This window comes from Aplidium turbinatum, chromosome 9, assembly GCF_918807975.1.
Source record: "Aplidium turbinatum chromosome 9, kaAplTurb1.1, whole genome shotgun sequence".
NCBI lineage: Eukaryota > Metazoa > Chordata > Ascidiacea > Aplousobranchia > Polyclinidae > Aplidium > Aplidium turbinatum.
This window is the reverse complement of record NC_137480.1, coordinates 23,247,853-23,271,352: the sequence shown is the minus strand read 5'-3', so window position 1 is coordinate 23,271,352 and position 23,500 is coordinate 23,247,853. Positions and strand designations below refer to the sequence as shown.

General features: G+C 39.4%; 1 protein-coding gene across 1 annotated transcript; it reads right to left on the bottom strand.

Moving 5' to 3' along the window:
- Positions 1 to 454: 454 nt before the first annotated feature.
- Positions 455 to 22,954, bottom strand: LOC145776944 (unconventional myosin-Id-like). Its single transcript, XM_082588190.1, has 24 exons — positions 22,845 to 22,954; positions 22,198 to 22,304; positions 21,129 to 21,230; positions 19,393 to 19,478; positions 18,762 to 18,935; positions 17,987 to 18,116; positions 17,399 to 17,538; positions 17,033 to 17,120; positions 16,452 to 16,567; positions 16,097 to 16,173; positions 13,718 to 13,856; positions 13,219 to 13,431; positions 12,497 to 12,642; positions 12,090 to 12,222; positions 10,929 to 11,095; positions 9,088 to 9,174; positions 6,570 to 6,690; positions 5,817 to 5,929; positions 5,429 to 5,539; positions 5,021 to 5,165; positions 4,596 to 4,700; positions 4,203 to 4,319; positions 3,286 to 3,440; positions 455 to 2,561 (listed from the first exon to the last, which is right to left on the bottom strand). The coding sequence occupies exons 1-24, from the start codon at positions 22,940 to 22,942 to the stop codon at positions 2,402 to 2,404; spliced, it is 3,030 nt and encodes a 1,009-aa protein (XP_082444316.1). The 5' UTR covers positions 22,943 to 22,954; the 3' UTR covers positions 455 to 2,401.
- Between the last annotated feature and the right edge of the window lie 546 nt (positions 22,955 to 23,500).

Sequence of the window (23,500 nt, the reverse complement as noted above, 5' to 3'; positions counted from 1 at the left end):
AGGTTCAGGCGAAATGCGTCGTATATTTTGAGCAACCCAAGCATGCAAATGAGTCTCTGGAGCAACCTCACGATCTTTCGTCTTCAAGAAACAGCTTTTAAACAAGGAAACGCGTTGGATCAGTTTGGACTCGATTTCTGAATAAACCACATGACGAACAGGCCATTTGTTGAAGAGATTGTATCAATAACAGCAAGTTCTCCCGACTGCACGAATTGAGTACGGGTCATTTATTAGTCGCTACAAACGCCAGATCGACAAGCTGAATTCCCATTACAGGTAAGCTATGTACTAAAGAAGTAAACCAATTCGATCTATTTTCTACTTACTGTCCGTAAAATTGTATTGTTACAGCATGTTTAAAATGGGCACTCCATATCGCGCCCATTATTTCGTCTCTAGACTTTCAATATAAGAGCGGATTTTGCTGAGTGTGATCACATCGTAATAGGAATAGTTTCAACGGCAATTCGTGCTTTCCAAACATTCGAAACACCAATTAAATCATTTCATTAAAAAGTATCAACAGACGTTGAATCAATGTAAAAAGAACGGTTTTTAATAATATCGAGAAGGGTTGTGAAATTACAATTTATTCAGAATATTTTTCACTTTGTTAAGCGTTTCACAGTCTGGTTATGGTTAATTGGTTATACTAAATTGATCAATAAAACACTGTCAGAATAAGACATGCCTTCCACACCAGCAGACACGCATGACTTTGTCTGTCGCGGAAATATTAAACCATGGGCGAAGAAATGATCAAAATTAAGTTTTTACCATACCGCAGTAACTGTGAACTCTTCCCAGGAATATAGAAGAAACATTATCAGTTTTGTAATGCATAGGCTACGCAATTGAAAGAACGAAATTCCACAATTTTTTTCCGCCAGTGATTATTTTGTAATAGTTGGCTCCATATAAAGAATCATTCACAGGAAACTTACGATATGACTAAAATTAAAAAAAGCAAGTATCCAAAATAAAACAATTACTGGTACTAACATGATTCAATTACTAAATTCAGTGAGAAATCAAAAGATTATCAACTTTAACATAAAAATATTCAACAAAAGGCAGCAGACAAATCACGTCGAGTGCGAGAATTCTGTGGTTGATCTATAGACTAAAGCACAGCAAAACTTAAATGAGAAAAGTGAAAAACTCAACATGTAGCAGGATATCAAACAAGTTGTAAACGCATGCTTCGAATATGGGCATCAGTCAGACATGCCTATGCCTAACATACGCTTAGCAAAAACCATTCAGAAAAGTGTTGACAGGCAACTACGTTGAAGGCATGACTTGTAAACAATTATCAATAACAGTTACATTGCGCAAGGCTAACATTCACTTGAGCTTCAACACACAACCTCCTTACACTCTTGAGCTTCAACACACTACTCCTACTTACACAGCAAATACGTCACATGCGCAGCATAGTCGCGAGAACACTGGTACCACGGGAGGATCTAACAAGTAGCATGAAGGTGGGCAATTTCAACAAAATACAACGATGTGTAGGTTTACATTAATCCGACCTTGCAAATACACCATGAACAAAGCTATAAAAGGGACTGCTCCCATTAGATCCGCCACTGCTTGGTACGACGCTCAAAAAGGCGCCGGTTCGACACCGCTCAAGCGCATGTGGCTGTGTCTTTGGTAGGACACTTAAACACATGCCTGAAGGTGGACACAAAGATTGGCTTCCACTCAAAAATTTTTAACCTAAGGTATTCAACCAGGGTACGACAAAAAAGCTAAGAAAGACCACCAGGAAGATTGGTAAGGGGGTACGTTTACCAATGAAACAATTTCATTTAATAAAAACAATGTGGTTGATTCACTAGCCTTTCGAAAAGCGGTAAACGCAAAAACAATTTAAGTAAACTTCGCTTCAAAACATTAACTAGAGAATAGTGCAGGCATATAGGTTTGATAAAATGATGCAAAAAAGCCTTAAAAATTACATTCAATTCACAATACTGGTCGTTAATGACGATACCAGTTGGCAGAGTGAAAAGTGCAGTAAAAAGAAACTTGAAATAATCATCAGACACAGAAGACATCACGAATAACATGGTTGTCGTAAATAAGTCGCATAGTTAAAAATACACCACAATGCGTACAATCAACATCTTATCAACGCTAGGCTATGATTTTTACATAAAAGAAATTGTTTTGCGAAATAACAATAAGGATTGGTCACTTGATTAAAATAAAGATACTGCGAACGGGCTATGTGATTGCTAGTGCAGTTGACACTTGTATCGATCATTTGACGCTGATTTAAGGCCAGATCAACGTTCCCTAAACATTTAACGTTTTCTTTCACTGCAAAAGTTCTGCTTCTTTGTATGACCGGAAGTAACCTTTCTCATGATGACCGAGAATGACCTCAAGTAGCACACGTGATCAGCATGAAGCTGGTGTTGGACACCTTGCGGAAGATGGTTGGGACACCGTTCTGTTGGTCCACAGACACAGACTTCGTCTTCCCACCCAGCTTCACCTGGGCTTGAGTGACCACATTGACTGTCAGGTCCCGATGATAATCACTGGGTAAAAAGTTGCGATTAATCTCAACAAGCACTGCCAACTTCATGTAACAAGTGATGGGGGCGAATCTAGTAAGTAGCCTTAAAGGGGGCGGGGGGGTTTCCACAAAACAGAATAAAGTGAGGGTCTATATTAATCCAACCTTGCAAATATACCGTGGGTAAAGTTGCTTTTCTATGTTTTAGGGGGGCAACCGTCTCAATCGTCTTCCCCCTGGATTCACCACTGACAAGTAATGAAATAGACGCTGATGTCTCTTACTCTGTTCTGGTTCCTCGATAAATGCAACCGAAGGATTAAACATCATAAGTAAATAAAATCAGCCAGGTTCGGGCACTTTATATAATTTATTGATAATTTTCGCCACCGCGAAGGCGGCTTCTTCAGAATCTTATTCAAACAGAAGCAACTTATCAAAAATAAATCGACTTCAATAAATCGCTTTAAGTTTATGTGGCATGGTGAAAATAGAAAAGTAGGATAAAAATTCAGTCAGAAATAGATTCCTGAACTAACAGATAGTGTTCCTATTGCTAATCTAGTTGCATTGTCTCGCATGTACTCGTTACATATTAATCATAATAAACACCAAGCACTTTGCTTCTATTTGACGACCATTTCATTTCCTTGCAAAGGTCAGCTGAAAGTGATTTCCACAAAGATAGAAAAATCGTTGCAACGACATTGCTTTTAATTAAATTTACGTTTAAAAATTGCACTCACGTTTGCATTATGTTGATCATTTGGCCGACAGCTTCAGGAACTCTGTCCTGGTTTTGCGGGTTGGTCTTGTGAATGCACGTGACCAGGTCGTCATGGCCGGTGACGTGAATCACGAACAGCTGGTCGGTTGATGACGATATGCTGAGACCAGTCACCTGGAACCAAAACAGGGTTACTTGGGGTCAAACCTAGGTCGGGAACCAAAGATAAAGAGCGTGAGTCCAAAAAGCGAGTACACAACTACACAATATTGCAAATCAAACCCAACAACGAGAAAAATAGCAAACATTTCTGATAGAAAGTAAATTAATTAAACGTTTCGCCGTCTGCAGCGTGGCCTAGACTAGAGGGTTAAGGTTAGCGAAGTAATCATTTCGACATGGGTTCGATTCCCACCTCTGCCATAACTCTTTTTTCTTCTCTTACTGACAAACAAAGTTTAAAGCAAGGATCAACTCTCTATCTGGATGCTAGAAGGGTCGCAATGACGGTAGCCGCCTAACATGTCCTGATCGGTTGGCGGTGTCATTGCATTCATTGGGATCTTACTGGGGGTTGACCTGTTCAAGTGGCTACCCTACAGCTATACAGGATATTAGGTAAAGCAGGAAAACATTCCTTTGCTCAGTGAAGCAAAAAAATTGTCTATTCCTATTTAACTTTCAGAAAACTAAAACTCAAAGTAAAAGCAGCCACCATTGTAGACTAGTGGAGAGCGACATGTTATACGAGACCAGCCTTGTTGCCTCAGCAACCATGCTCAATATTCCTCCCACCAAAACTTTTCAAACAAACACCAGGCAGCAAAAGTTGACATTTTTACATTGTTTTATCAATGCTAGACGTTGAAACGGTGAAAAAATGACAACTTTTCCGTACAGGCAGTTGCAAGCCGACGATTGCACAAATGAACGCACCTTTGCCAGAGGAATGCCTGCAGCCATAGGTTTGTATCCCTTCGCTGGGTCGAGTTTGAATACAAACTTATCGGTGATAAGCAAGGCCCGGTCCTCGCTCTTGTTGTGTTTGTTGAACTGAAAAGTGACGTTAAACTTTTTAACCAGCTAGAAATTATCACGACAGACACGTGATTTTGTTAATCGGGAGTGAATTATGTCAATGGAGTAAATTTAGGGCAGAAAAAACCGACTCTTTGACAAATGAACACTGAACTTCTATGGCCAGTTTACTCTGAAAAATGAATGAAGCCACACGTGGCCTTGGCTTGAGGTCATCTTACGACACGCCATTAGTTAGTGGTAAGGAACATGAGACCAGAAAGAAAGTTAAAACCATCAACGCCTTCCTACCTTCTTGACGTGGGCAGTAAAGACGATCTTTCCAAAATGATGTTTGCTCCTTAAATTGTTGGCACTGGCGAGGAAGGAAGACGCTTGTGCTGCGTTATCAGTGGTCTGTTGGAAAAAATGTATTAAAGTCACTTGATTGTCTCCACTCGCATACGAACACTCGTACCTTACGCAGGATGGCATCTCAGACAGCAAGTCAACCGTTTTTACATTGATTCAATGTCTGCAGACGTTGAATCAATGTAAAAAAACGGTTGATTTGCTGTCAGGGAATGTTTCAGCCAGCTATTTAGTCCAAATTCACGTTGATTAAAAACGTCAACTTCACAAAGGACCTGCATGGCCATTTGCTAAAAGCTGACAACGTAACAAATTCGTAAAATCTCCCTATCCAAGTAGGAAAAATTGTCAGAAGAACATCTTACAGAAGCCAAGTAATTTCCTTCCCATTGCTTGCACCTGAGCCAACCATTCCTCTTGTTATGTAGCGCATCATAGGCGGCGCACTTCAGCTTTAAAACAGGCCACTCCTCGTTTGGGATAGAGTTGACAAGGTAGGCCGCTCTCCACCTGCAAGCAGGAATCGAGGTCGTTGAAACATCTATTTATGGAAATCCAACACTGCTCATCTTGGAAACACAACAATTAAACAAAGAGGCACTGGATGGAACTGGCTTTCCACTAAATCTACCTTAAACTTTGAAAACCTTTTGCAAAACAGCATAAGCAAGTTTACATTCTGCTACAGAAGTCGTGCGTATATTTACATTGTACAGAAGACAGAATTAAGCGGCTTCAAACGTTAAAGTACCACTTGCTCAAAGGGAAAGTACCTGCAATGCATGAGTTTCATCTGGGCTACGAGATCAGACAGGACACTAGGTGGCGCAACCCACTGCACGGATTTCCCTAAATCCCTCATCTTCTTCACATTCTGGAATCGCCTGTTACGTGACACAGTTGGTTGAAAATCACAAATAGGTAATTATTTCAAAACAATGGCTGTTTAGCAAATCGAAGGTTGATGAAATAAGAACAAGTGGAAACCTCAAATCGTCAACCTAGGTGACTGGGCCTGCGATTGTGGTTCAAAACCTTTGCAAGCCCACAAAATTGCCAAGACAATTCTTTCCAAAAACCTTTCTCAGGACAACTATTTTCTCAATTGTTCCAATAAAAATTGACAATGAAACAGTGCTTTCCCCACTCCCTGCACTTTACCTGCACATTTCCAAAAGGTAGCACCTCATCTTGTAGCGCCTGAAGCGGTTCATGATCTTGTAGATGGCTATTGTTCGTTTGTATCGCCGTCTAGCGTTTGCACCACGCCACATCTAAAAAAGAAACACGTCACTAGATGGTGTCATGTTAGCTAGGTTGATGACGCCAGATGATTTTCTGTTTAACGTTTTGTGTTTAGATTAAGGAAACTAAAACTGTCTAAAGGACAAAGGTGGCTTAGTTCATGCCATCCAAAAAAAAAAAAAAAATTCAAATGCTAGTTTCGTGGTTGCAAAGTTGAACTTCGTAATTTGTGAAGCTTTTAGAATATTAGATAGTTGTAAGGCTTAACAGTCGAGGAGCACGCAAGTGATTAAGTGGTGGATGATTGATGTGCTGAAAGGAACCAGCCTTTTTAAGAGCACTGTTGAAAACCAGACTTGGGGGCCTATACAACAGTCTTGGGGGCCTATATCACCGGTTTTCAACCTTTTTTTCTCTTATGGACCAGTTTTAAAATGAAAATATCGTCGCGGACCAGCGATAGGAAAAACGAAGTTTGACGTTTAAGCAACTTTTTGGTTTATTTTTTTATAGTGGTTTAAACAAACTTTTTGCAAGATTCGAAAAAATTAAAATAGACAATGTAAAGTTGAGGTCGAAAAGACAACTAGTTTAGCAAGGGGTTATAGGCGGCCATGGCCGCCAGGAGTTTAGATGCCTGCAACGGTCTTGAGGGCCCATGAAACACACCTTCTGCAGGAGGACAATGATGTGCGGGATGAGCTCGGCGCGTCGTTCTTCCAAGGTGACAAGCGTGTTTGGTGTGCGGATGAATATCTTCGTGTTTCCAAACTCCACGTCATGGGCGAATCTGTGACGAGTTGATGACGTCATACAACAAGATCGCGTCAACGTTGCAACAGCGCGACGTCATAGATCAGCGGAGCGGCAAACAAGTAACAACATGAACAAATAGCCAACCGGACATGATGCGTAATTGCAAATATCACAAATTATGATTTCAACGTGACGTCATCAGGTTTGGATTCATCCAATCAACGATGGCGCGGCATCTATTAACAGAGCCCTCAATCTAACTGGTTAAACCCCCATGGCAAACTCAAAAGTTTCGATAACAAACTATATCAATAGTAACCTAAAATGAAACTTTAAATATCGAATGTCTCGTTGTCAGCATGTTACAAGCCGACAACACCATATAAGTAGAATCAAGAGTTAAACGCCATAATTAGCAGCACATGCGGACGGATGCCAGCCGCTGCAGACTAATACAAGAATTGGGCAAAGGTCAAACCACAACCATGATTGATCAGCAACAAATAAGGAATGGAAACTTGTGCTCTGACAGTTGTGATCAGATCCTTAGACAATTTCATAACACTCTATAAGTTGTGGTATTAACCAGACAGCAAAATCCGTCATTTTCACATTGATTCAACGTCTGCAGACGTTGAATCAATGTAAAAATGACGGATTTTGCTGTCTGGGAATTTAGAGATATCACAGCTATAGCAAAATATTTTAAAACTACAATCGGTACCGGGTATGTTAACAGTTTGCACAAGCGCCAATTGTCTAACATTAGTTCTACACATAAGGCCAAATGCAAAATTATTGTCATGCAAAAAAGTATCATACTGTTGAAAATATGAGCTTAAAAGTATTGGTACAACCAATATAGACAGCCCACACTGTGTTAGTTAATATTTTGCAGGCGCATGCCAATAAAAAAGTTAACAGCCAAGTCAAACAGCAAGCAGCTATCAGTCTATTAATATGAAAGCCTCATAACGTTCAAGTAATGTCAAAATGACGTCATTAAGTTAAAATAATGACGTCATCATGCATGGCAAACTTCAACCGGGGCAGCCATGGTGCAACCGTGCGAGTAGTGTGGTGCGGCAGGTTGTCGAGTGGATGGGTTGTTCTACTGGGGTCGGGTGAAACAGACCTTGCTCAGGTTATAGTCGGCAATGCATGTGAAGAAAGCAATAGTGGAAAAACTACAATATTGTATGTTTCTGCTGTCTACTTTTGCATCAATTGTGGAATTTTTTGAAGAATTTGCCAGCGAATTAACCAAGTCTATCGGGACGGTCCGTGTCATACTTCTGTGTACGCTCATAACCATTTCGATCTTCTCATCACATCTACACGGTCTCAACTTCAAATATTTCCTAATATCACTTAACAGGCGTAAGCTCCAAAAACAAAACAAAAAGTCTTCAATCAATACGGAAAATTTTCTTTTCAAACCCGCCTCAGATTTTAGTCAAAAAATTTCAAGACCGTAGAGAATAAAGTTAGCAAAATGTTGCCAGGAACTTTATGGGCCATCAACGAACAACAAAAGATGTAATTTGGAATTTTACAAAAAAACATTTGCCGACTATTGGCCTGATGGTCTGTCAATGAAATGGTTAAAAAAACCTTCAAATGTTAATAGAACATGCTGCATTGCTGCTTACCCTCTAGATCTGCAAGTCAAGTTTCGATCAAATAAAAACAAATAGTTTAATTCATAAATAAAATCAATAAGCGCTCATTCCAACCAAATAGATCATACGTCTTTGTAACGCAACAAGTACCGGAAATGGACAACATTGGACTTTCGTATGCATGAATCACAGGTTCAATTCCCAGGCTAGATAACTTTTCCTTGTTTTAAGCATCTTATTTCAATCTTTGCGATTTGTTCCGCAAAAATGCAAAGTTGTAGGGAAAAAAGCTCAAAATAAAAATACATACTTAACTATTTCGTCACAACAGAAATCATAAGCCAAACATTCACAAATTCGGCATGCCTCCTTTAAAAATAAAATAACTGTATATATTCATGAAACTAGGACGTTTAAGTAACATATGTGGTAGTTTTATTGATCGTTATAAAAATAAAAAGGTCAGAAACAGAAGAAATTTCATGTTTACGTTGGCAATGTAGCCATCAGAATATTAACATTCGAGCTCTGTGCTTGAGCAGTCAAAATAACAAACAAGATTGGCAACACTGCAAACAAACAGAATAAATTTAAGGAAGACAAGTACTTTTAAGACATTTAAGTGGTTCCAAGAAACAATTTCCTTTTTGTCTATTATTCCACAATGATCACAAACAATAACACAGAACAACTGAGGATCCGTACATCATGTTATTCGCTATAAATGCAAACGGAAAATAACCAAATATCTCGGGTAAAAAAATCAGAAAAAATATTCAGGTTAACTGTTCAAGTAACAATAGACTCACTCGATGTCTTTGATGAGCGCCTGCACAGCCTCCTTGTCATCCCTGCACTGGTGGTTGGGCCATGTGTAAGATGACAGCATCTTGTATCTGAGGAACAACACGTTGTTACAACGTTTCGATAGTTCGTTGCTGCAATGAGCAACATAGATTCGTCAAAACGGTCTTCAAGAAATACCCAGACAAAACATCATGCGTTTTTTATTTTGATTCAACGTCTGCAGACACTGAATCACTGTAAAAAAAACGTTTGATTTGCTGTCTGGGACCGTGTATATGGTTGCATGGCCGAGTGGTGAGAGCCCTGGTACGGTACTAGAAAAGGCGCCGGTTCGATACCGCTCTAGCGCATGTGGCTGTGTCTAAGGGGGGACACTTGAAGGCATGCCTGAAGGTGGACACGAAGATTGGCTTCCATGCCATCTAAATCTTCAATCACCAGGTGTAAGCCCGGATACGACACTCACCCGCTACTCAGAAAACAAGTAGAATCTAACATTCTTCGGTGACACACAAAATTTAATTAAGTTAACAACAAGTGGCAAGTCGCATGGTCAGTTGGTCACACAGACACACACGGCAAACGAAACCTCATTAATCCAGAGACAGGCGTAGGAGATTTAAGTGATGGCTTCATGACGGTGGCGTCGTGTGCAATGATAGTTGCTTACGTGGGTAGACTGAAGCGTAGTAGCCGCACTTGTGATGAGGTTGCACCGCGCACAGTCCCAATCAGGAAATCAGTCCTGTCTTGACATTGATTCAATGCCCGCAGACGTTAAATCAACGAAAAAAGGACTGACTTGCTTGGTGAGGTGTAGATTAGTAACGGAGCAACCTCATCACAAGTGTGGCTACTACGCTCCAGTCCACCCACGCAAGCAACTAGACTAGTAACAGAGCAACAAGATTTCACCATAGGCCTCTATGCACGATGGTCGAAAGGTCGTTGGTTGGCACCTATTGACAGCCGGTTGTTGTGTCTTTAGCAAGACACAATGGTATGCTTGTAGGCGGATACGAACGTTAGCTCCCTGGCCTTGCGGCCCATTTAACCTAAATCTTTCATCACCAAGTATAACACTGCTTGATGCGACATAAAACAACTTATCGGCTGCCATCTTGAGGCCCAGTGTTTGTTACGTAACCAGCTGGTTGACGTTCAGCTACAATTTGTCTTAGTGACAACATAAAGTCACCACGTCACTTCCGCCTGTGGTGCCAAGGTCAAGCCGGCTGAGATAGCGACCACGTGACAAACTAATTATATACCAAGTGACGCAATGTATGCATGTATGGAAATATCTCCAAGTAACGTGCTTCGCGCACAATACGTATTGTTGGAAGATAGTCAATCATATCTTGCTATACATAACTCACGCGCTTCTAGCATTCGGTAATAAGCATTGCAACACGTTTTTATGTGCGGAAAGTAATTCCACAAAAGGACATGTCACCACAAATGATGTCATAGGTTACTTATATCTTTCTATACATCTCGTACTTTCTGGATTTACACAAATAACATTAACACGTGAACCTCAAGTTTACTGTTTACCAACGTCACACGTGGCCGATGTACATATCTAGCTTTGTTTATTATTATTAAATTAAGCTACAAAGTGTTGACTATTATTTTTTTAGCTTCATAATGTGTCAAATTAAACGCTGAAGCTTATAAATAACATTTGATTGAAATAGAATAAAGTGGAAACACTCGAAAAACAAAGCGTAGTAAACTATCGATGAAGTACATCATCGGTACTGATTCAAGGGTTAGCTAAAGTTTAGTTTTGTTGATATTCAAGATTGTTCCATGACTAAACAAAGGACGTATGCCCTACCTTTGCAGGAAGCGCGGATAAGGTTGTCGGTTAGCGAACCCAGCTCTCCGAACGCGCACGTTCTCCATCAAACCGAGATACTCCACCTGGTGCTGACATCTCTGCTCGTTGAATTGAACAGGCGACTTCACTTCATTTGGTTTGATACAGCGGACGTAATATGGCTCCTGGGAAACAAAGCAAAACGTCAAGCCACAGAAATTTCGTCCTGCGGTTTGGATTTTCTTTTCACTGATAGGCTATATTTTAACAAGTTAGTCATAACCTGGCACCCGCCCGTTAGTGAAGAAATAGATGACGTGGACGGGAAGGCAAGAAAGCCAATCTTTGTGCTCATCTTCAGACGTGCCTTTAAAAACTCACATGGTATTGCCAAAGCGGTTCCCTTTTAAACGACGAGCCAGGGCACTCACCTCTCGGCTATACAGCTGACCAATTTTTAAATAGAGTAATTCCAAACATTTTTATTATTCCTATTTTTTTGCAGTTTCCATGTTTAGTCAAATGTCTTTCCTTTTTCATCGAGACTAAATGAGCAAACAACGTCATCTGTATATACATCAATGTTTATCATCCACTCAAATCTGGCGTTCCACTTAATAGTAGAGTGGTGAAAGTGTCTGGCTGCTACTCGAAAGGTCGCCGGTTCGACACCCAACAGAAGCAAGTCGTCGTGCTTTGGCAAGACACCCACTGAATGTGGACATGAGCACTGGCTATCTTGCCTTCCGCCCACAATCTTTTAACATACAGTGTGTCAAGCATAAGTCCAGATATGGCAAAAATCAGAGGAAATCCAACAGCGACGCTGGCGCGACTACGTCACGGAAGCTTTAAAAGCGGATATCAACGTCATATGACGCTCAAAATATCGTACGACTCAAATCATGCTATGACGTAATGGCACCCATCATTGTGACGATAGATTTGTTTACATTAGCCGAGTTGTTAGCAACAGAGCAATAAGGAAATCCTAAAAAGAGTGCTTTCAATAAAATTGTAAAAAATCAAATGGTAGTTGTTGGTATGTTACAGATAAGATACATAATTTTACATAAAACAAGATCTACATTCAAGCAAAAAAATTATACGGTTGCAAAATCGTAAAAGATAAGCAGTTAGATCTGTTTTGTGGCATTTACAAATCCTGGTTTAAATTACCTTGGAGGCGAGCTTCTGTACGAGCTGGATCATTGAGTTTTTAAATATAGTTCCTGCTGTCACTGGCCGCTTGGTCACTTCACGGACGCTCTGCGCACCTTCAGGCCACATCTGTGACACGACAGGGTTGGAACTGAAACATAATCAGACAGCTTTTGATTAGCCGAAGTTATTTGACCAAACAAATTGTCATCCATTTGTATTCTTTTTTTTATGGGCAAGACGCGGCGTTTGCCTCGCTGGCAGGTTTCCACCACATTTTACACAGCCTTACGCCACACTTCCCGGTTGTTGGGAATTGATTCTATCCAGTTTTACTGCACAGAAAACTGTATGGAACTTAGTCAAACAAAGTTAAAAATATAATTAACGATCTCTGATTATACAAGGCATTAGCAGCTTATAACCTTTTGTAGAGCAGTCGTTTGAAGTCCTGGAACAACTTGTCTCTGTTTTTCTCCATGAATCCAACCACAGAGTAGGTAACGTTCCCGGCGTAGTGAACGACGCGGAAGTCTCGGTGGTGAACCAAATCTTTCTCTTTCGGAGCCAACTGAAAATTGTTTGAATTTAAACATAGGATTCAAAAACACGTGCCCAGAGCCAAAATGAGCATTGAGCAGGCGCCCAAGTGACAGTGTCTAAAAGATTTGATCTCAGTAAACCTGGTTTACAGTCTATCAGAAACGTGAAGCCAAACCTACCTTTTTTCACGCTGTTATAATATTGATGACATAAAATAAGCAAGCAAGTGATAGAATAAAACAAACCTCTAGAGTTAATTTTTAATTTAATTTTTTATTTTCTTAATTCCTTTCCGACTCTGGCAGCCCTGTAAACAGATCTGGACAGGCTAGGATCTGTCCATGCAGCTTTAATAAACTTGATTGATGGTGGCCATTTGGCTATACCGTGTCATGTATTTATAGCTTGCCAGCACCTCCTGATGTCGATTGCAGTGCTAGCAGGGAGTAGCATAAAAAAAATTGGATAAGTATTAAGTATGTTCTTACAGGCGTCAAACCCACACCAATGTTTGGTATAAAGCAGTGCTAGTACAACGGTACATCAGGGGATGCTACTAACCCCAGCTGAAAAGATGATGCTCCTGATTCTAAATGATGCTTACCCTCCTGCTCATGTAATGTTCATGATCCTTCAACTTTTTGTCCATCGCTTCCAAGAACATCTCATCCGTGACCGTGCCCACGTTAAGACAGGCCTCATCCAGGATAGCTATGATCCCTTTGTGTGGTTGCTCCACTAGATCACAGATGATGCAGTTGTTGAAATACTCCACGTTCTGCCAAGTGATGCCCTCACGAAGGTATTCCTCTTGTTCCTAGATACAAAACCGCACCATAAAGAGATCAAAATTGTAGTGGTGCATGAGCGATAGACACAGGCAAGCACTCGCTTCAAAATGAGCAGAAAATACAAAAATCTTCCACCCACAGACAACAACATCGCAGTCAACTGAATTAGAACGAACAGGATCAAGAATCTTTTAAGTTTATCAAGGCATAAGGCCACTGCTTTCTGCAACATCGCTTCACTCAGGACAAGTCAATCAATACAATGGCAACACTGATGAGTGATAGTATTACCACATGTTCGAAAACACAAACCTGCTTCAAAACCAACTCAATGAAGAGTTGTTGCAGCTTCTCGTTGCAATAATTGATGCAAAATTGTTCGAAGCTGTTGTTGTCGAAGATCTCAAACCCGTAGATGTCCAAAACGCCAATCACTGTGCTCTTGCCATATCTAAAAAGCAACATGACAGTTAGAAGGTAATATATGTCATTCTTGATTTCAGTCGCTGCTGTCCTCCAGGTAGGCGCTAAAGTGTACTGTGGAGGAGGTGGTCGGGGTCCTGTGCGCAACAAGCAAGGGAAATCATGGCTCCTTTACGGCGAAGCTCAGCAGGTTGGATGCCTGCAAGGATGGGAAGGCAGTCCGTTGGAGTGGGACGCAGGCATCCAGTCACAGTGCGTAGTGCGTCATTGATGGCGGTGTCAACCGCACGCGGTTTGTGCCCGCCGCACGACAGCTTCTGAACAACGTTGAAGATCTTGGAATAAGTGCGGCACACTGGACGAACTACACATGGAACATGGAGTGGCAAAACAACACCTCCCGACTCCGCGATTTCCTACCCGACGTCGATCCCCACCCTCCGGGAATGTCCCTCGCAAGACTTACGTGGGTCCGGCTTAACCGCCTGCGAACCGGCGTCGGTCGCTTTCGTTCAGACATGTGCAGATGGGGCCTGGCTCCCTCACCGGGATGCGAGTGTGGCGCCACAGACCAGACAGTAGATCATGTCGTCCATGACTGCCCAATCCATCAACCACCACATGGAACGCTTGGACTGAAGGCCCTGGATGACGAGACTGTCGAATGGCTGATGACATCATGCCCAAACATATAGTCCGGAAGAACAGCTCATACGACGAAGCAGATATGTCATTCTTATGTTTAATTTAATTTACAATATTTACAACAAGTGTTGCAACGTTGGCAATACGCAAACATGAAAGCTTGAAAAAACAAACATGCATCCAGGGCTTGTTTAGGTAAAACTGATTGGTTAAAATTCTTGGTTCTAACCGACCGACGCACAGTTGAAGATCAAAGTCGCAAAGTACTACTCAGCGATCAAAATGTGCCCTTGTCCTATCGATTCAACGCCTGCAGATGTTGAATCAATTTAAAAGGGATTGATGTTGCGAACTGGGCTAAATGTTCAATGCAACTAAAGTTGAAAACGACAATACGCAATGCGAGTAGTTCCCTCCCAACAAAGTTCGTTTTCAAACTTTGAATTAATATAAAAAGGACGTATTTTGCCAGCAGGGGTGGAAATACTCAAAAACAATTAAACTGATATGATGAAGAGCATTCGAAAGTTAAAATTCCAGTTGCGAGACTCTTCGTCTGACAAGCCACACTCGTGCCATGTGCCTTCCTATTCTTCGACGTTGAAAGTGAAACCATCAACAATCAACGTCAGCAGTATCGATGCTTCTCGTCACACGCAGTTTTGAAACAACAAATTTTCAATAAAAAAAAGAACACGAGAAAACAGAACACAAATAGAACAAGTGAAATGCTTGTCTGATATAATTGGCACTCAAGATGTCTAGCCTAGCTTATGGTGAACCACGTTAGGCAATATAAAGTGCCAGCAGCGGAAGATATGAGGCGTTGGTTCTACTACAATAGAAGACATGGCAAAGAATATTCTTCGGATGGATATATTTTCACCTACAATGCTCTCATAACGATTTAAACAATGCACATTGTACAATCCTGCTTCAGTGAAGAGGAGTCGGGTTGAATAGCAAGAAAAAATATCTCATGGATGAAAAACAAGCAGAAAGGCACAAAGTATAATATAGTCGTTTTTTTACATTGCTTCAACGCCTATGGAGTCAATAATGAAACGAACAAATTGCTGACAGGAAAACACCACGTTCCAATAACTTACATTTTTGTTGTACTAGCCCACTTAACCCCATTTTGGGGCGGAATGGCCCGTTTCGGTGAGTCCGATTCGGTGAGTCCGATTCGGTTAGTCCGATTCGGTGAGTCCGATTCGGTGAGTCCGATCCCTTAACGGGGGATTTTTTCAATTTTTTTTTTTTAAATTATCGGGTACCATAGCCTAATTATCATTGCCGTTTTAGGGTTAGGGGTTTGGGTTAGGGGTTAGAAGTTAGTAACTCACCGAATCAGACTCACCGAATCGGACTCACCGAATAGTAGCAGACCCATTTTGGGGGCAGGTATTTTCACTTTGGGGTCAATATTTTTTTGGCAGAGATAACAGTTATCCTTGGGTATCATGTCTAAGATGACTAAAAGCTTACGAAGAGTTGCAATTGCCTCTAGATTTTTTCAATATAGTGCCTTACAGTAGAAACTTTTCTTTGCGTCAAGACACGATTCAAATTGAAGGCCACAAGCTAAGAACCGGAATCTATTAAAATGACGTTACTCACATGTGCACATCCAGCTTCACTTCAATGATGTCATTGATTCGTCCGACAATCCACGAAAATAATCGCTCGTAGATCGCCTGAAGAGTTTGTTTGAATTTCATAAAATTCAAATGTTTTTAAAGTTTGTGCAACTTGGAATAAAAAAACTAGAAATAAACATAAACGGTACAACTAGACATAACTTAGACTTTGTTGTTTAAAGTAAGGCACGAGAAAGCAAAGTGCACAAAAACTTGCTACGGTACGCTTGCGTGAAGACGTTTCTTCCAAGTTAATTTTGTAATACGTCACTTGTGTGTAAGCAGCAAAAAGTATCGTTTTTAAAGCAAACAAACCAAAATAATCCAAGTCCTACCTTGGCAAACGCATCCCGGGCAGAGCTCACGTCCTCCAAGGAGTGAACTTTCGATATCACTTCCCCCCTGCCCGCAATGACACGGGTGAGTAGGGCTTGTTCCACTGACTCCAGGTCTGTGTACGAAGACAGAATATGATAATGCTTTTGACATGATAAGCTGCATTATTACCCTCAATGAGCGGCAACGGATAAATGTGAGCGTGGGCATGTTCGCAAGCAACTGGGCTGACCAAACTAACCAAAGGGGACTGTTAGGGACAACCAGGGGTGGATACAGCAAGTGGGGGGGGGGCGGTTTCAACAAAACACAATCATGTGTAGATTTACAATAATCGATCAAACCTTGCAAATACACCTTAATAAAGTTGTTGTGGTAGTAGCGGTTTGCACTAGCTGTCGGAAAACAGTTCCCTAATCATTGTACATGACGAGTGGTGTTGGAGTGTGTCGTTGTTTTATAATATTATTTCTGGACAGAATATTTCTGGCACTTGACTAGTTGCTCCAAGAATGAAGGCAAGCACAAAAAAATTGATATGGCATACACTGCGATAAAAATGTGAACAAGCAGAACTAACCTGTTCCGATGAGGTTTGCGATATAGTTCAGTACGTCCTTGTTCTTAACTCTCACTGTGTCGCCAGTAAGCTCAAATTCAAGTTGACCCTAAAAACCAGCGGACAAAAATATCACAAAGTGAAGTAAACTAGTCAAATGTTAAACCTTGCTTTCTCAATATGTTATTAATTATATTGGTATTTATACGTATTAATAATTAATTTTGCCATTAACGAAACGTCATACGTGGAAATTCGCACAAAATAACACTTCAGAATAACAATAAAACATACGGTACACTCGATACTGCTCGCATAGCTTGATTCAATGTGATGCGAGTGAGCAGTGGATATTGAACGCATATGGGAGAGAATTAATTTTCTCACCAGATGAAGGACAACGGCCAGCAAGTTGAACAAAGTCTGTTGCTCATCATGAGTGAAGCCAACAGCCTTCAAAGCCCCTGACATTTCCTTAAATGTTCGCTTGTCGTCGATAGATCGAGTGTTGTTTGTTTGACCCTGGTCTGTAGAGCGATAAGTTTGTTTTTACAAAAAAATAAGAAAATCTTCATTACAACAGAAGCACACTAAGCTCCGGCAGAAGCCGATCTTTTAAAAGACCGATTGAGTTAATTGTCTGATTAGCTAATCGCAAATAAATCAGGCTGTGTATTTTATCTGTGGATCAGTAATCGGCGGTTCTATGCAGCGGATTAGGACTAAAAAGATTACGGATTAAAAGAAAAAAAACATCAACAAATTAATCTTCTTAATCGCCGATTTGTTTAATTCGCTTAATTTCACTGTTAATGGCGCATCCAACTCTAAATAATAGCATGAAGAGTTTTGCAAAGAAAAAAAAACACATGATTTGGATGGGTGTTGAACCGACGTTCTTGCCACCATCGGTCAGATGAGCTTACCCATGCAGCTGAAAGTGAAAGCAGAGTTACATGGATAGATACCACTCACTTGTGTAAGTATAAGCAGTTTGGTCCCTTTTCAAGTGAAGAGAGTTAAGTGTTTGATCGGTTGCACCCAGCAATAACTGGTAAAACGAGTGGAAATTTCTCTCCCCACCTTGCTGGTGCACTACCCTGGACTGAAAAATAAACAATGTCTTGTCAATCAGCAGGTAGGTTTAGGGTAAGTCGTATTCATAAAATGGTTCTTTTTATAAGGAATCCATGCTTATCAACAAATCAGATGTAATCCAAATGATTTAAAATCTATCTTTGGTGAAATGCAGTTGATTTTCAAAATTGGAAAACTGATATGAATAGCAACACAGGCAGTTTTGGGTGTTAACTTGGCTTTGACAAGTATTTTGAAGCGTCTGCTGAAATATTATGTAATGCCCAGCGGTGAGCATTTGGAGATAGAAAGCTATTACAGGGTTGAATTGCATATAATAACATAACAACCATTCAAATCTCTCAGAAGGGAAGATATGCTCAGAGCGAAGGGCAACATGAAAAGGCGATTTCTGTATTTTACTGTATTCACAATACAACATCGGCAATATTCTAAAACATATAGTTTTCCAAGATATACAGTTTAGAAAGACCTGAGCCGACGTGCGGTACAACCCCACTCTGCCGACTGCCGAGCTGTCTTCCGGAATAACAACCGAAAAGAACCCGGTGTCAAATCTATATTTTTGGTCAATTTCCCTGACCAGGCAAACATTGTTCGTTCTTAGTGGTACGAGTCAACAAGGGTACCTAGTTGGATTGTAACTTTTTACCTTTTCAAGCAGGTAATTGTTTATGTGGCCACCGATTGGGTCACCCTTGAAGTCAAAATTGATGTCCATGTATTTTCCAAAACGCGACGAGTTGTCATTCCTGTTTGTCTTGGCGTTCCCAAACGATTCAAGAATAACGTTGCTCTTTAGTAGAATACCGGTTACCCGTTCAATCTGCACAACGACATCGACGAGAATATTACGTCACAGAAGCTATATTACGTCACAAAAGATATAATGCCATGAAAGCAACTGGACAAACAGCGCCATATTAAAACATACATCAATTATAGCAACAACAACACATATGATATGCCATAGGATATATTTATGTAAGCTACGATAGAGAATAGACTAGAGATGTTGCTTTAAGTCCAGGAATTTTATTTATTGTACGATTTTACGCTTTCTTATTGAGAATATAGCATTGCACTAGATTAGCGTCACTCAAAACATTTCACTAAACCGCAGAAAAACAGGAAAGTAAATCTTTTACGATAAAATAGCTGAATTGAAGATGGATCTTCCACAACTAAACAGTTAAACACTGTCAGCTTTAGCCAAAAGCGAGCTACAAGTTCATATCCCAGTCAGTTGCTGTCTGGAATAGCAAGTGGAAACAGGAACCTACCTCAGCTCGTGCGCTAACGTTAGTGATGGATGCGATGTAGTTCATGATGATTTTTGAAGCTTCTGTTTTTCCCGCTCCGGACTCACCTGAAACAAAGTGACATTGTATATACAACTGACAAAGTGACATTAATTGAATTACATTTTATCATTGCACATTGGACAGAGAGGGAGAAAAGAAAACGACAAATTGAATCCACAATGCATGACACATTTCTGGGTTATGGACATTGAAGATGCAATCTTGAATAAACTGGTCAAAGATGTTAATGAACCAAAATGTAAAATGGGTGGGGCTTGTTTTCCGGCTCAATGATTCCTCACTACAAGAACCAATTGTTTGAAAACTTCTGTTGGTTTTTACGTCTTTGACTCACTCAGTGCAATGGCATGTGAGATGAAAATAATATCCTTGGGCAAACAGCCGAAGCAAACGTTTTTACATCGCCGCAACTTCGTGAGGCAATAAAGCGATGTAATAAAAGTATCTTTTGGTGAGTGGGAGAGTAGGGCAGTAGGCCATTGCATGCTTCTACAAATCAAAACAGATATTGTGTACTGAGGCAATGTACACAAATTATAAAATTTAGTGGGTACAAGTGCTTTGAAACGCCGACCACTGGTTCACAACCAGCCAATGTGGGCACAAAATGCTTCTAAAGACGTGTCCTGGTAGAATATTTTACATTTTTGTGATCTCAAACATCTTCCTCCAATGTACACGATATGACAACGCCAACATAATTTACAAAACATATGCGAGCCAGCCTGGAAATGATCGTCATTGGTCAAACACGTCTTTTTTGTATCCAGTTCAATTACCAACATGAACATTGAACATATTGCTATTAATTTTGTGTTGTTTATTGGTCTTGTTAGATGATATAATGTGAAGAAGAGTTTGTTTTATGGTTAACCAGTGGGGATTTTCTTCTTGAATTATATTAGCTCACATATAACTTTTAAAAATGTGATTGATATTAACATCGTACGGTATAACTAAATAAGGTCACAAACAGTTAGGCTTCAGTCAATTAGCTCATGAACTACTCAACGAGACTATGACTGGACATGTGGATGATATACAGCAGCAAAGCATGCGAGAGAGGAAGTAAAATGACGTCATAGCATGGATGATAACAAAAACAAACTGTATGCTGAGTTAGACGGGGAAAAAACACTCAAGTCAAAAGGAAACAACCTAACAACATTGCTAAATATAACAAAGTAATTAGAGCGCAGATGACCCAATGGGCATTTTCAGGTCAAAAATTGGTTGCACTAATAATTACACATCACAGTTAATATAATCAACTGTTTATTTTCCCGATTCAAAATATGCATTGTTACACTAGGGATGGTATTGGTATACTAGACAAACGCATATTAACATTGATTTCATTCAGTGGACAGTGAGGCCGATACTCCAGTAAACAGTGGCAGTGGTTGAACCCATAAAACAAATAAGATTGTGCAGCTGGGAAGCTAAACTGCATCGCTTATACTAAGCACTGCATTGAACCATTATTGAACACAGTTAATAAAAAAATTCCCAATTACGATGTTTTTGTAACTTTTAGTAAACATGACATGTTGACAACCAGTCATTTCTTTTTTAAAACAAGTGTTCATACCAAGTTTATATTTCTTGAAATATGTAAACAAGTGTTGTCTAAAATATCATTGGCTATTCAAATAAACAAAAGACAAAATGAATACAGCATATAATATCGGTACCTGATATAACAATACATGTGTCTTTTAAATATCTTTTCATGGTTTTGTAAGCAGCATCAGCGAGAGCAAAGATGTGGGGAGGTCTTTCCCAAAATTCCCTTCCTATTAAAAAACATATATATATATAAGTTAAAAGTATTCAACCACCATTCAAGCAGTTTATCACTTTACATCAAATCTGGCAGCAAGAAAACTTTAACTGGTATACAATACACGCTTTTTTTTTTAATCATTTTTCAGAATTTAGCTTGAGCAAGTCTTCAATTTTGAACTGCTGTATTTTGAGAATAGTAATTGCCAGAAAAAAAATCAAAACATAAACGTTGTATTTTTAACAGTCTTTTGAAATAAGGTTACAAAGTTTGTTTATTTTTCTCAAAAATGCCTAAGGTTTTTGACAAATTACAAAATTTTGTATTTTTTTGTTTTTGTTTGGACATTTGAAAAAAGTCTTCAAATTGCGGAAAACTTTACAGCTAGACGTCAGTCGTCAGGCAAGTGTCAGGCTTTTCACACAAACGTTGCTACAATGATGTTTCTGTGTTATGGAAAAAAATAAAAAAATAAACTTCACCTTGCAAAAAACTAAAAAAATCCTCTGTAAATGTCTCTGGCAGAGAAACCTCAAATACAAACCTAGTAATTTTTTTTCAACTTTTAGAAAATACAAGTCTTGCTCTTTCTAAAAAAGTAGGATCCATGTAGTTCGACAAAGACCAGAGTTATGGTGATTGCAAACTGTGTGTATTTTTATGGCTTGGGCTCTTTAAAGTAAATAAATCCTGTTAACTGCCAGGGGCTCTTTAAAGATCCCGTGGCAGTTAACAGTGTGATTTATTCAGCACTCACAAACAAGCTAGCTTGTCTAAAATAAAAAAGCATCAACCTAATATGAAGTTTATTAATAGGCAACAAAAAGTTATAAGATTACAAGCACGCTTTTAAGTTGCATGTGAGCTAACTGGTAAAGGTATAAGTGTCGGCAATTAAAATGAGCACAATTTCTACTAAAAAGGCTAATGTTTAAGACTGATCACTGAGTGCTGTACATTATATGACTGATAGTCACCTTTATAATTTTTTATATATTCAGGTGTGTATACATTCATGGACTTATAAGGATTTACAGAAACCACCACTTCTCCGATATAAGTGTAGATGCGGCCTTTTTGGAACCTGTTTGAAATACACAGATATGTTGCATTACAATTTTTTTTAAAAGAGAGTATACTTACCATTTTTTTACAATTGACGGTAACCAATGACAAAAATTTACTATTTAAACTTTAAGAGGCAAAATAAATTGGAAGCACTTGGCTATGTTTATGGCGCTTTACGCCATGGTGTGCAATCAAAGAGTTTGATTCGTTACAGTTGATTTTAAACAGATATCTACTGTAAAATGTTAGATAAAAAATGCACAAATATATAAATCCGCTGCAAAAACCAACACAACGGATATAGACTGAATGATATATATATACTAAAGCAAACAGTCAAATTAGTTTAAGTTTGGGGCACTTATTATTAACTGCACTTTCAATGAATATATTCCTTAAAGATAAGTGCACAGAAAAAAACTAAGACAAGCAATATATAATAATCCTAAAACCAGATCATTTTGGGATTCAGCTGCAGCCATTTAAACAACTCTTTTTCAATTTGGTTCTGTGTATAGAACATGTTACATTGACAGGTATAAAAACAACACTGTACCGTAGTTTTAAATTGCTCATAAAGTGTTCAATACTAAGCTCATCCAGTAATACAAAGTCTCCTTTGCCATATTCCTGGCTTTCCACAATATCTTCCATATTGAAAATAGTTCCCAAAATCCCTGGGCTTTTCTAAAACCTGTGATTAAGTACCAAATCACTCAAGCCTAACCTAAAATACAGAAAAATGAAGATATATTGTAATTAAGTACGGTAAGTATTGAATTAGCATGTAGTCATATACACATTCCAAACAATAATGCACATTCAGAATAACCTTGGTTTACACAAATGATTGTGAAAACGCATCCATCGAAATGGCCTAGCCGTATCAAAATGTCTTGACAAATAAGGTCAATTAACCCAATTTTATCTGCATTACAATATAGTAGTATTTAATTATAGCAATTAGTTACATTATGATATATGGTAACCATGGCTTCTGAGACTATGGACCCCTCATCTCTTGAGCATGAAGTTAGATTTTTTGTTTGCCTGTTCTTACATAAGAAAAGATAGTTTGATGGCCTGCTTATAATTTGTCTTTTTTCCAATGTGGTGTGGCCAAAGTCTGTGTACAAAGTTTCATGTCTGACACACCTCGAAAGCACTTTTTTTATAAACTTGATTTAAGGGAAGCAACTCAAACAACGAAAT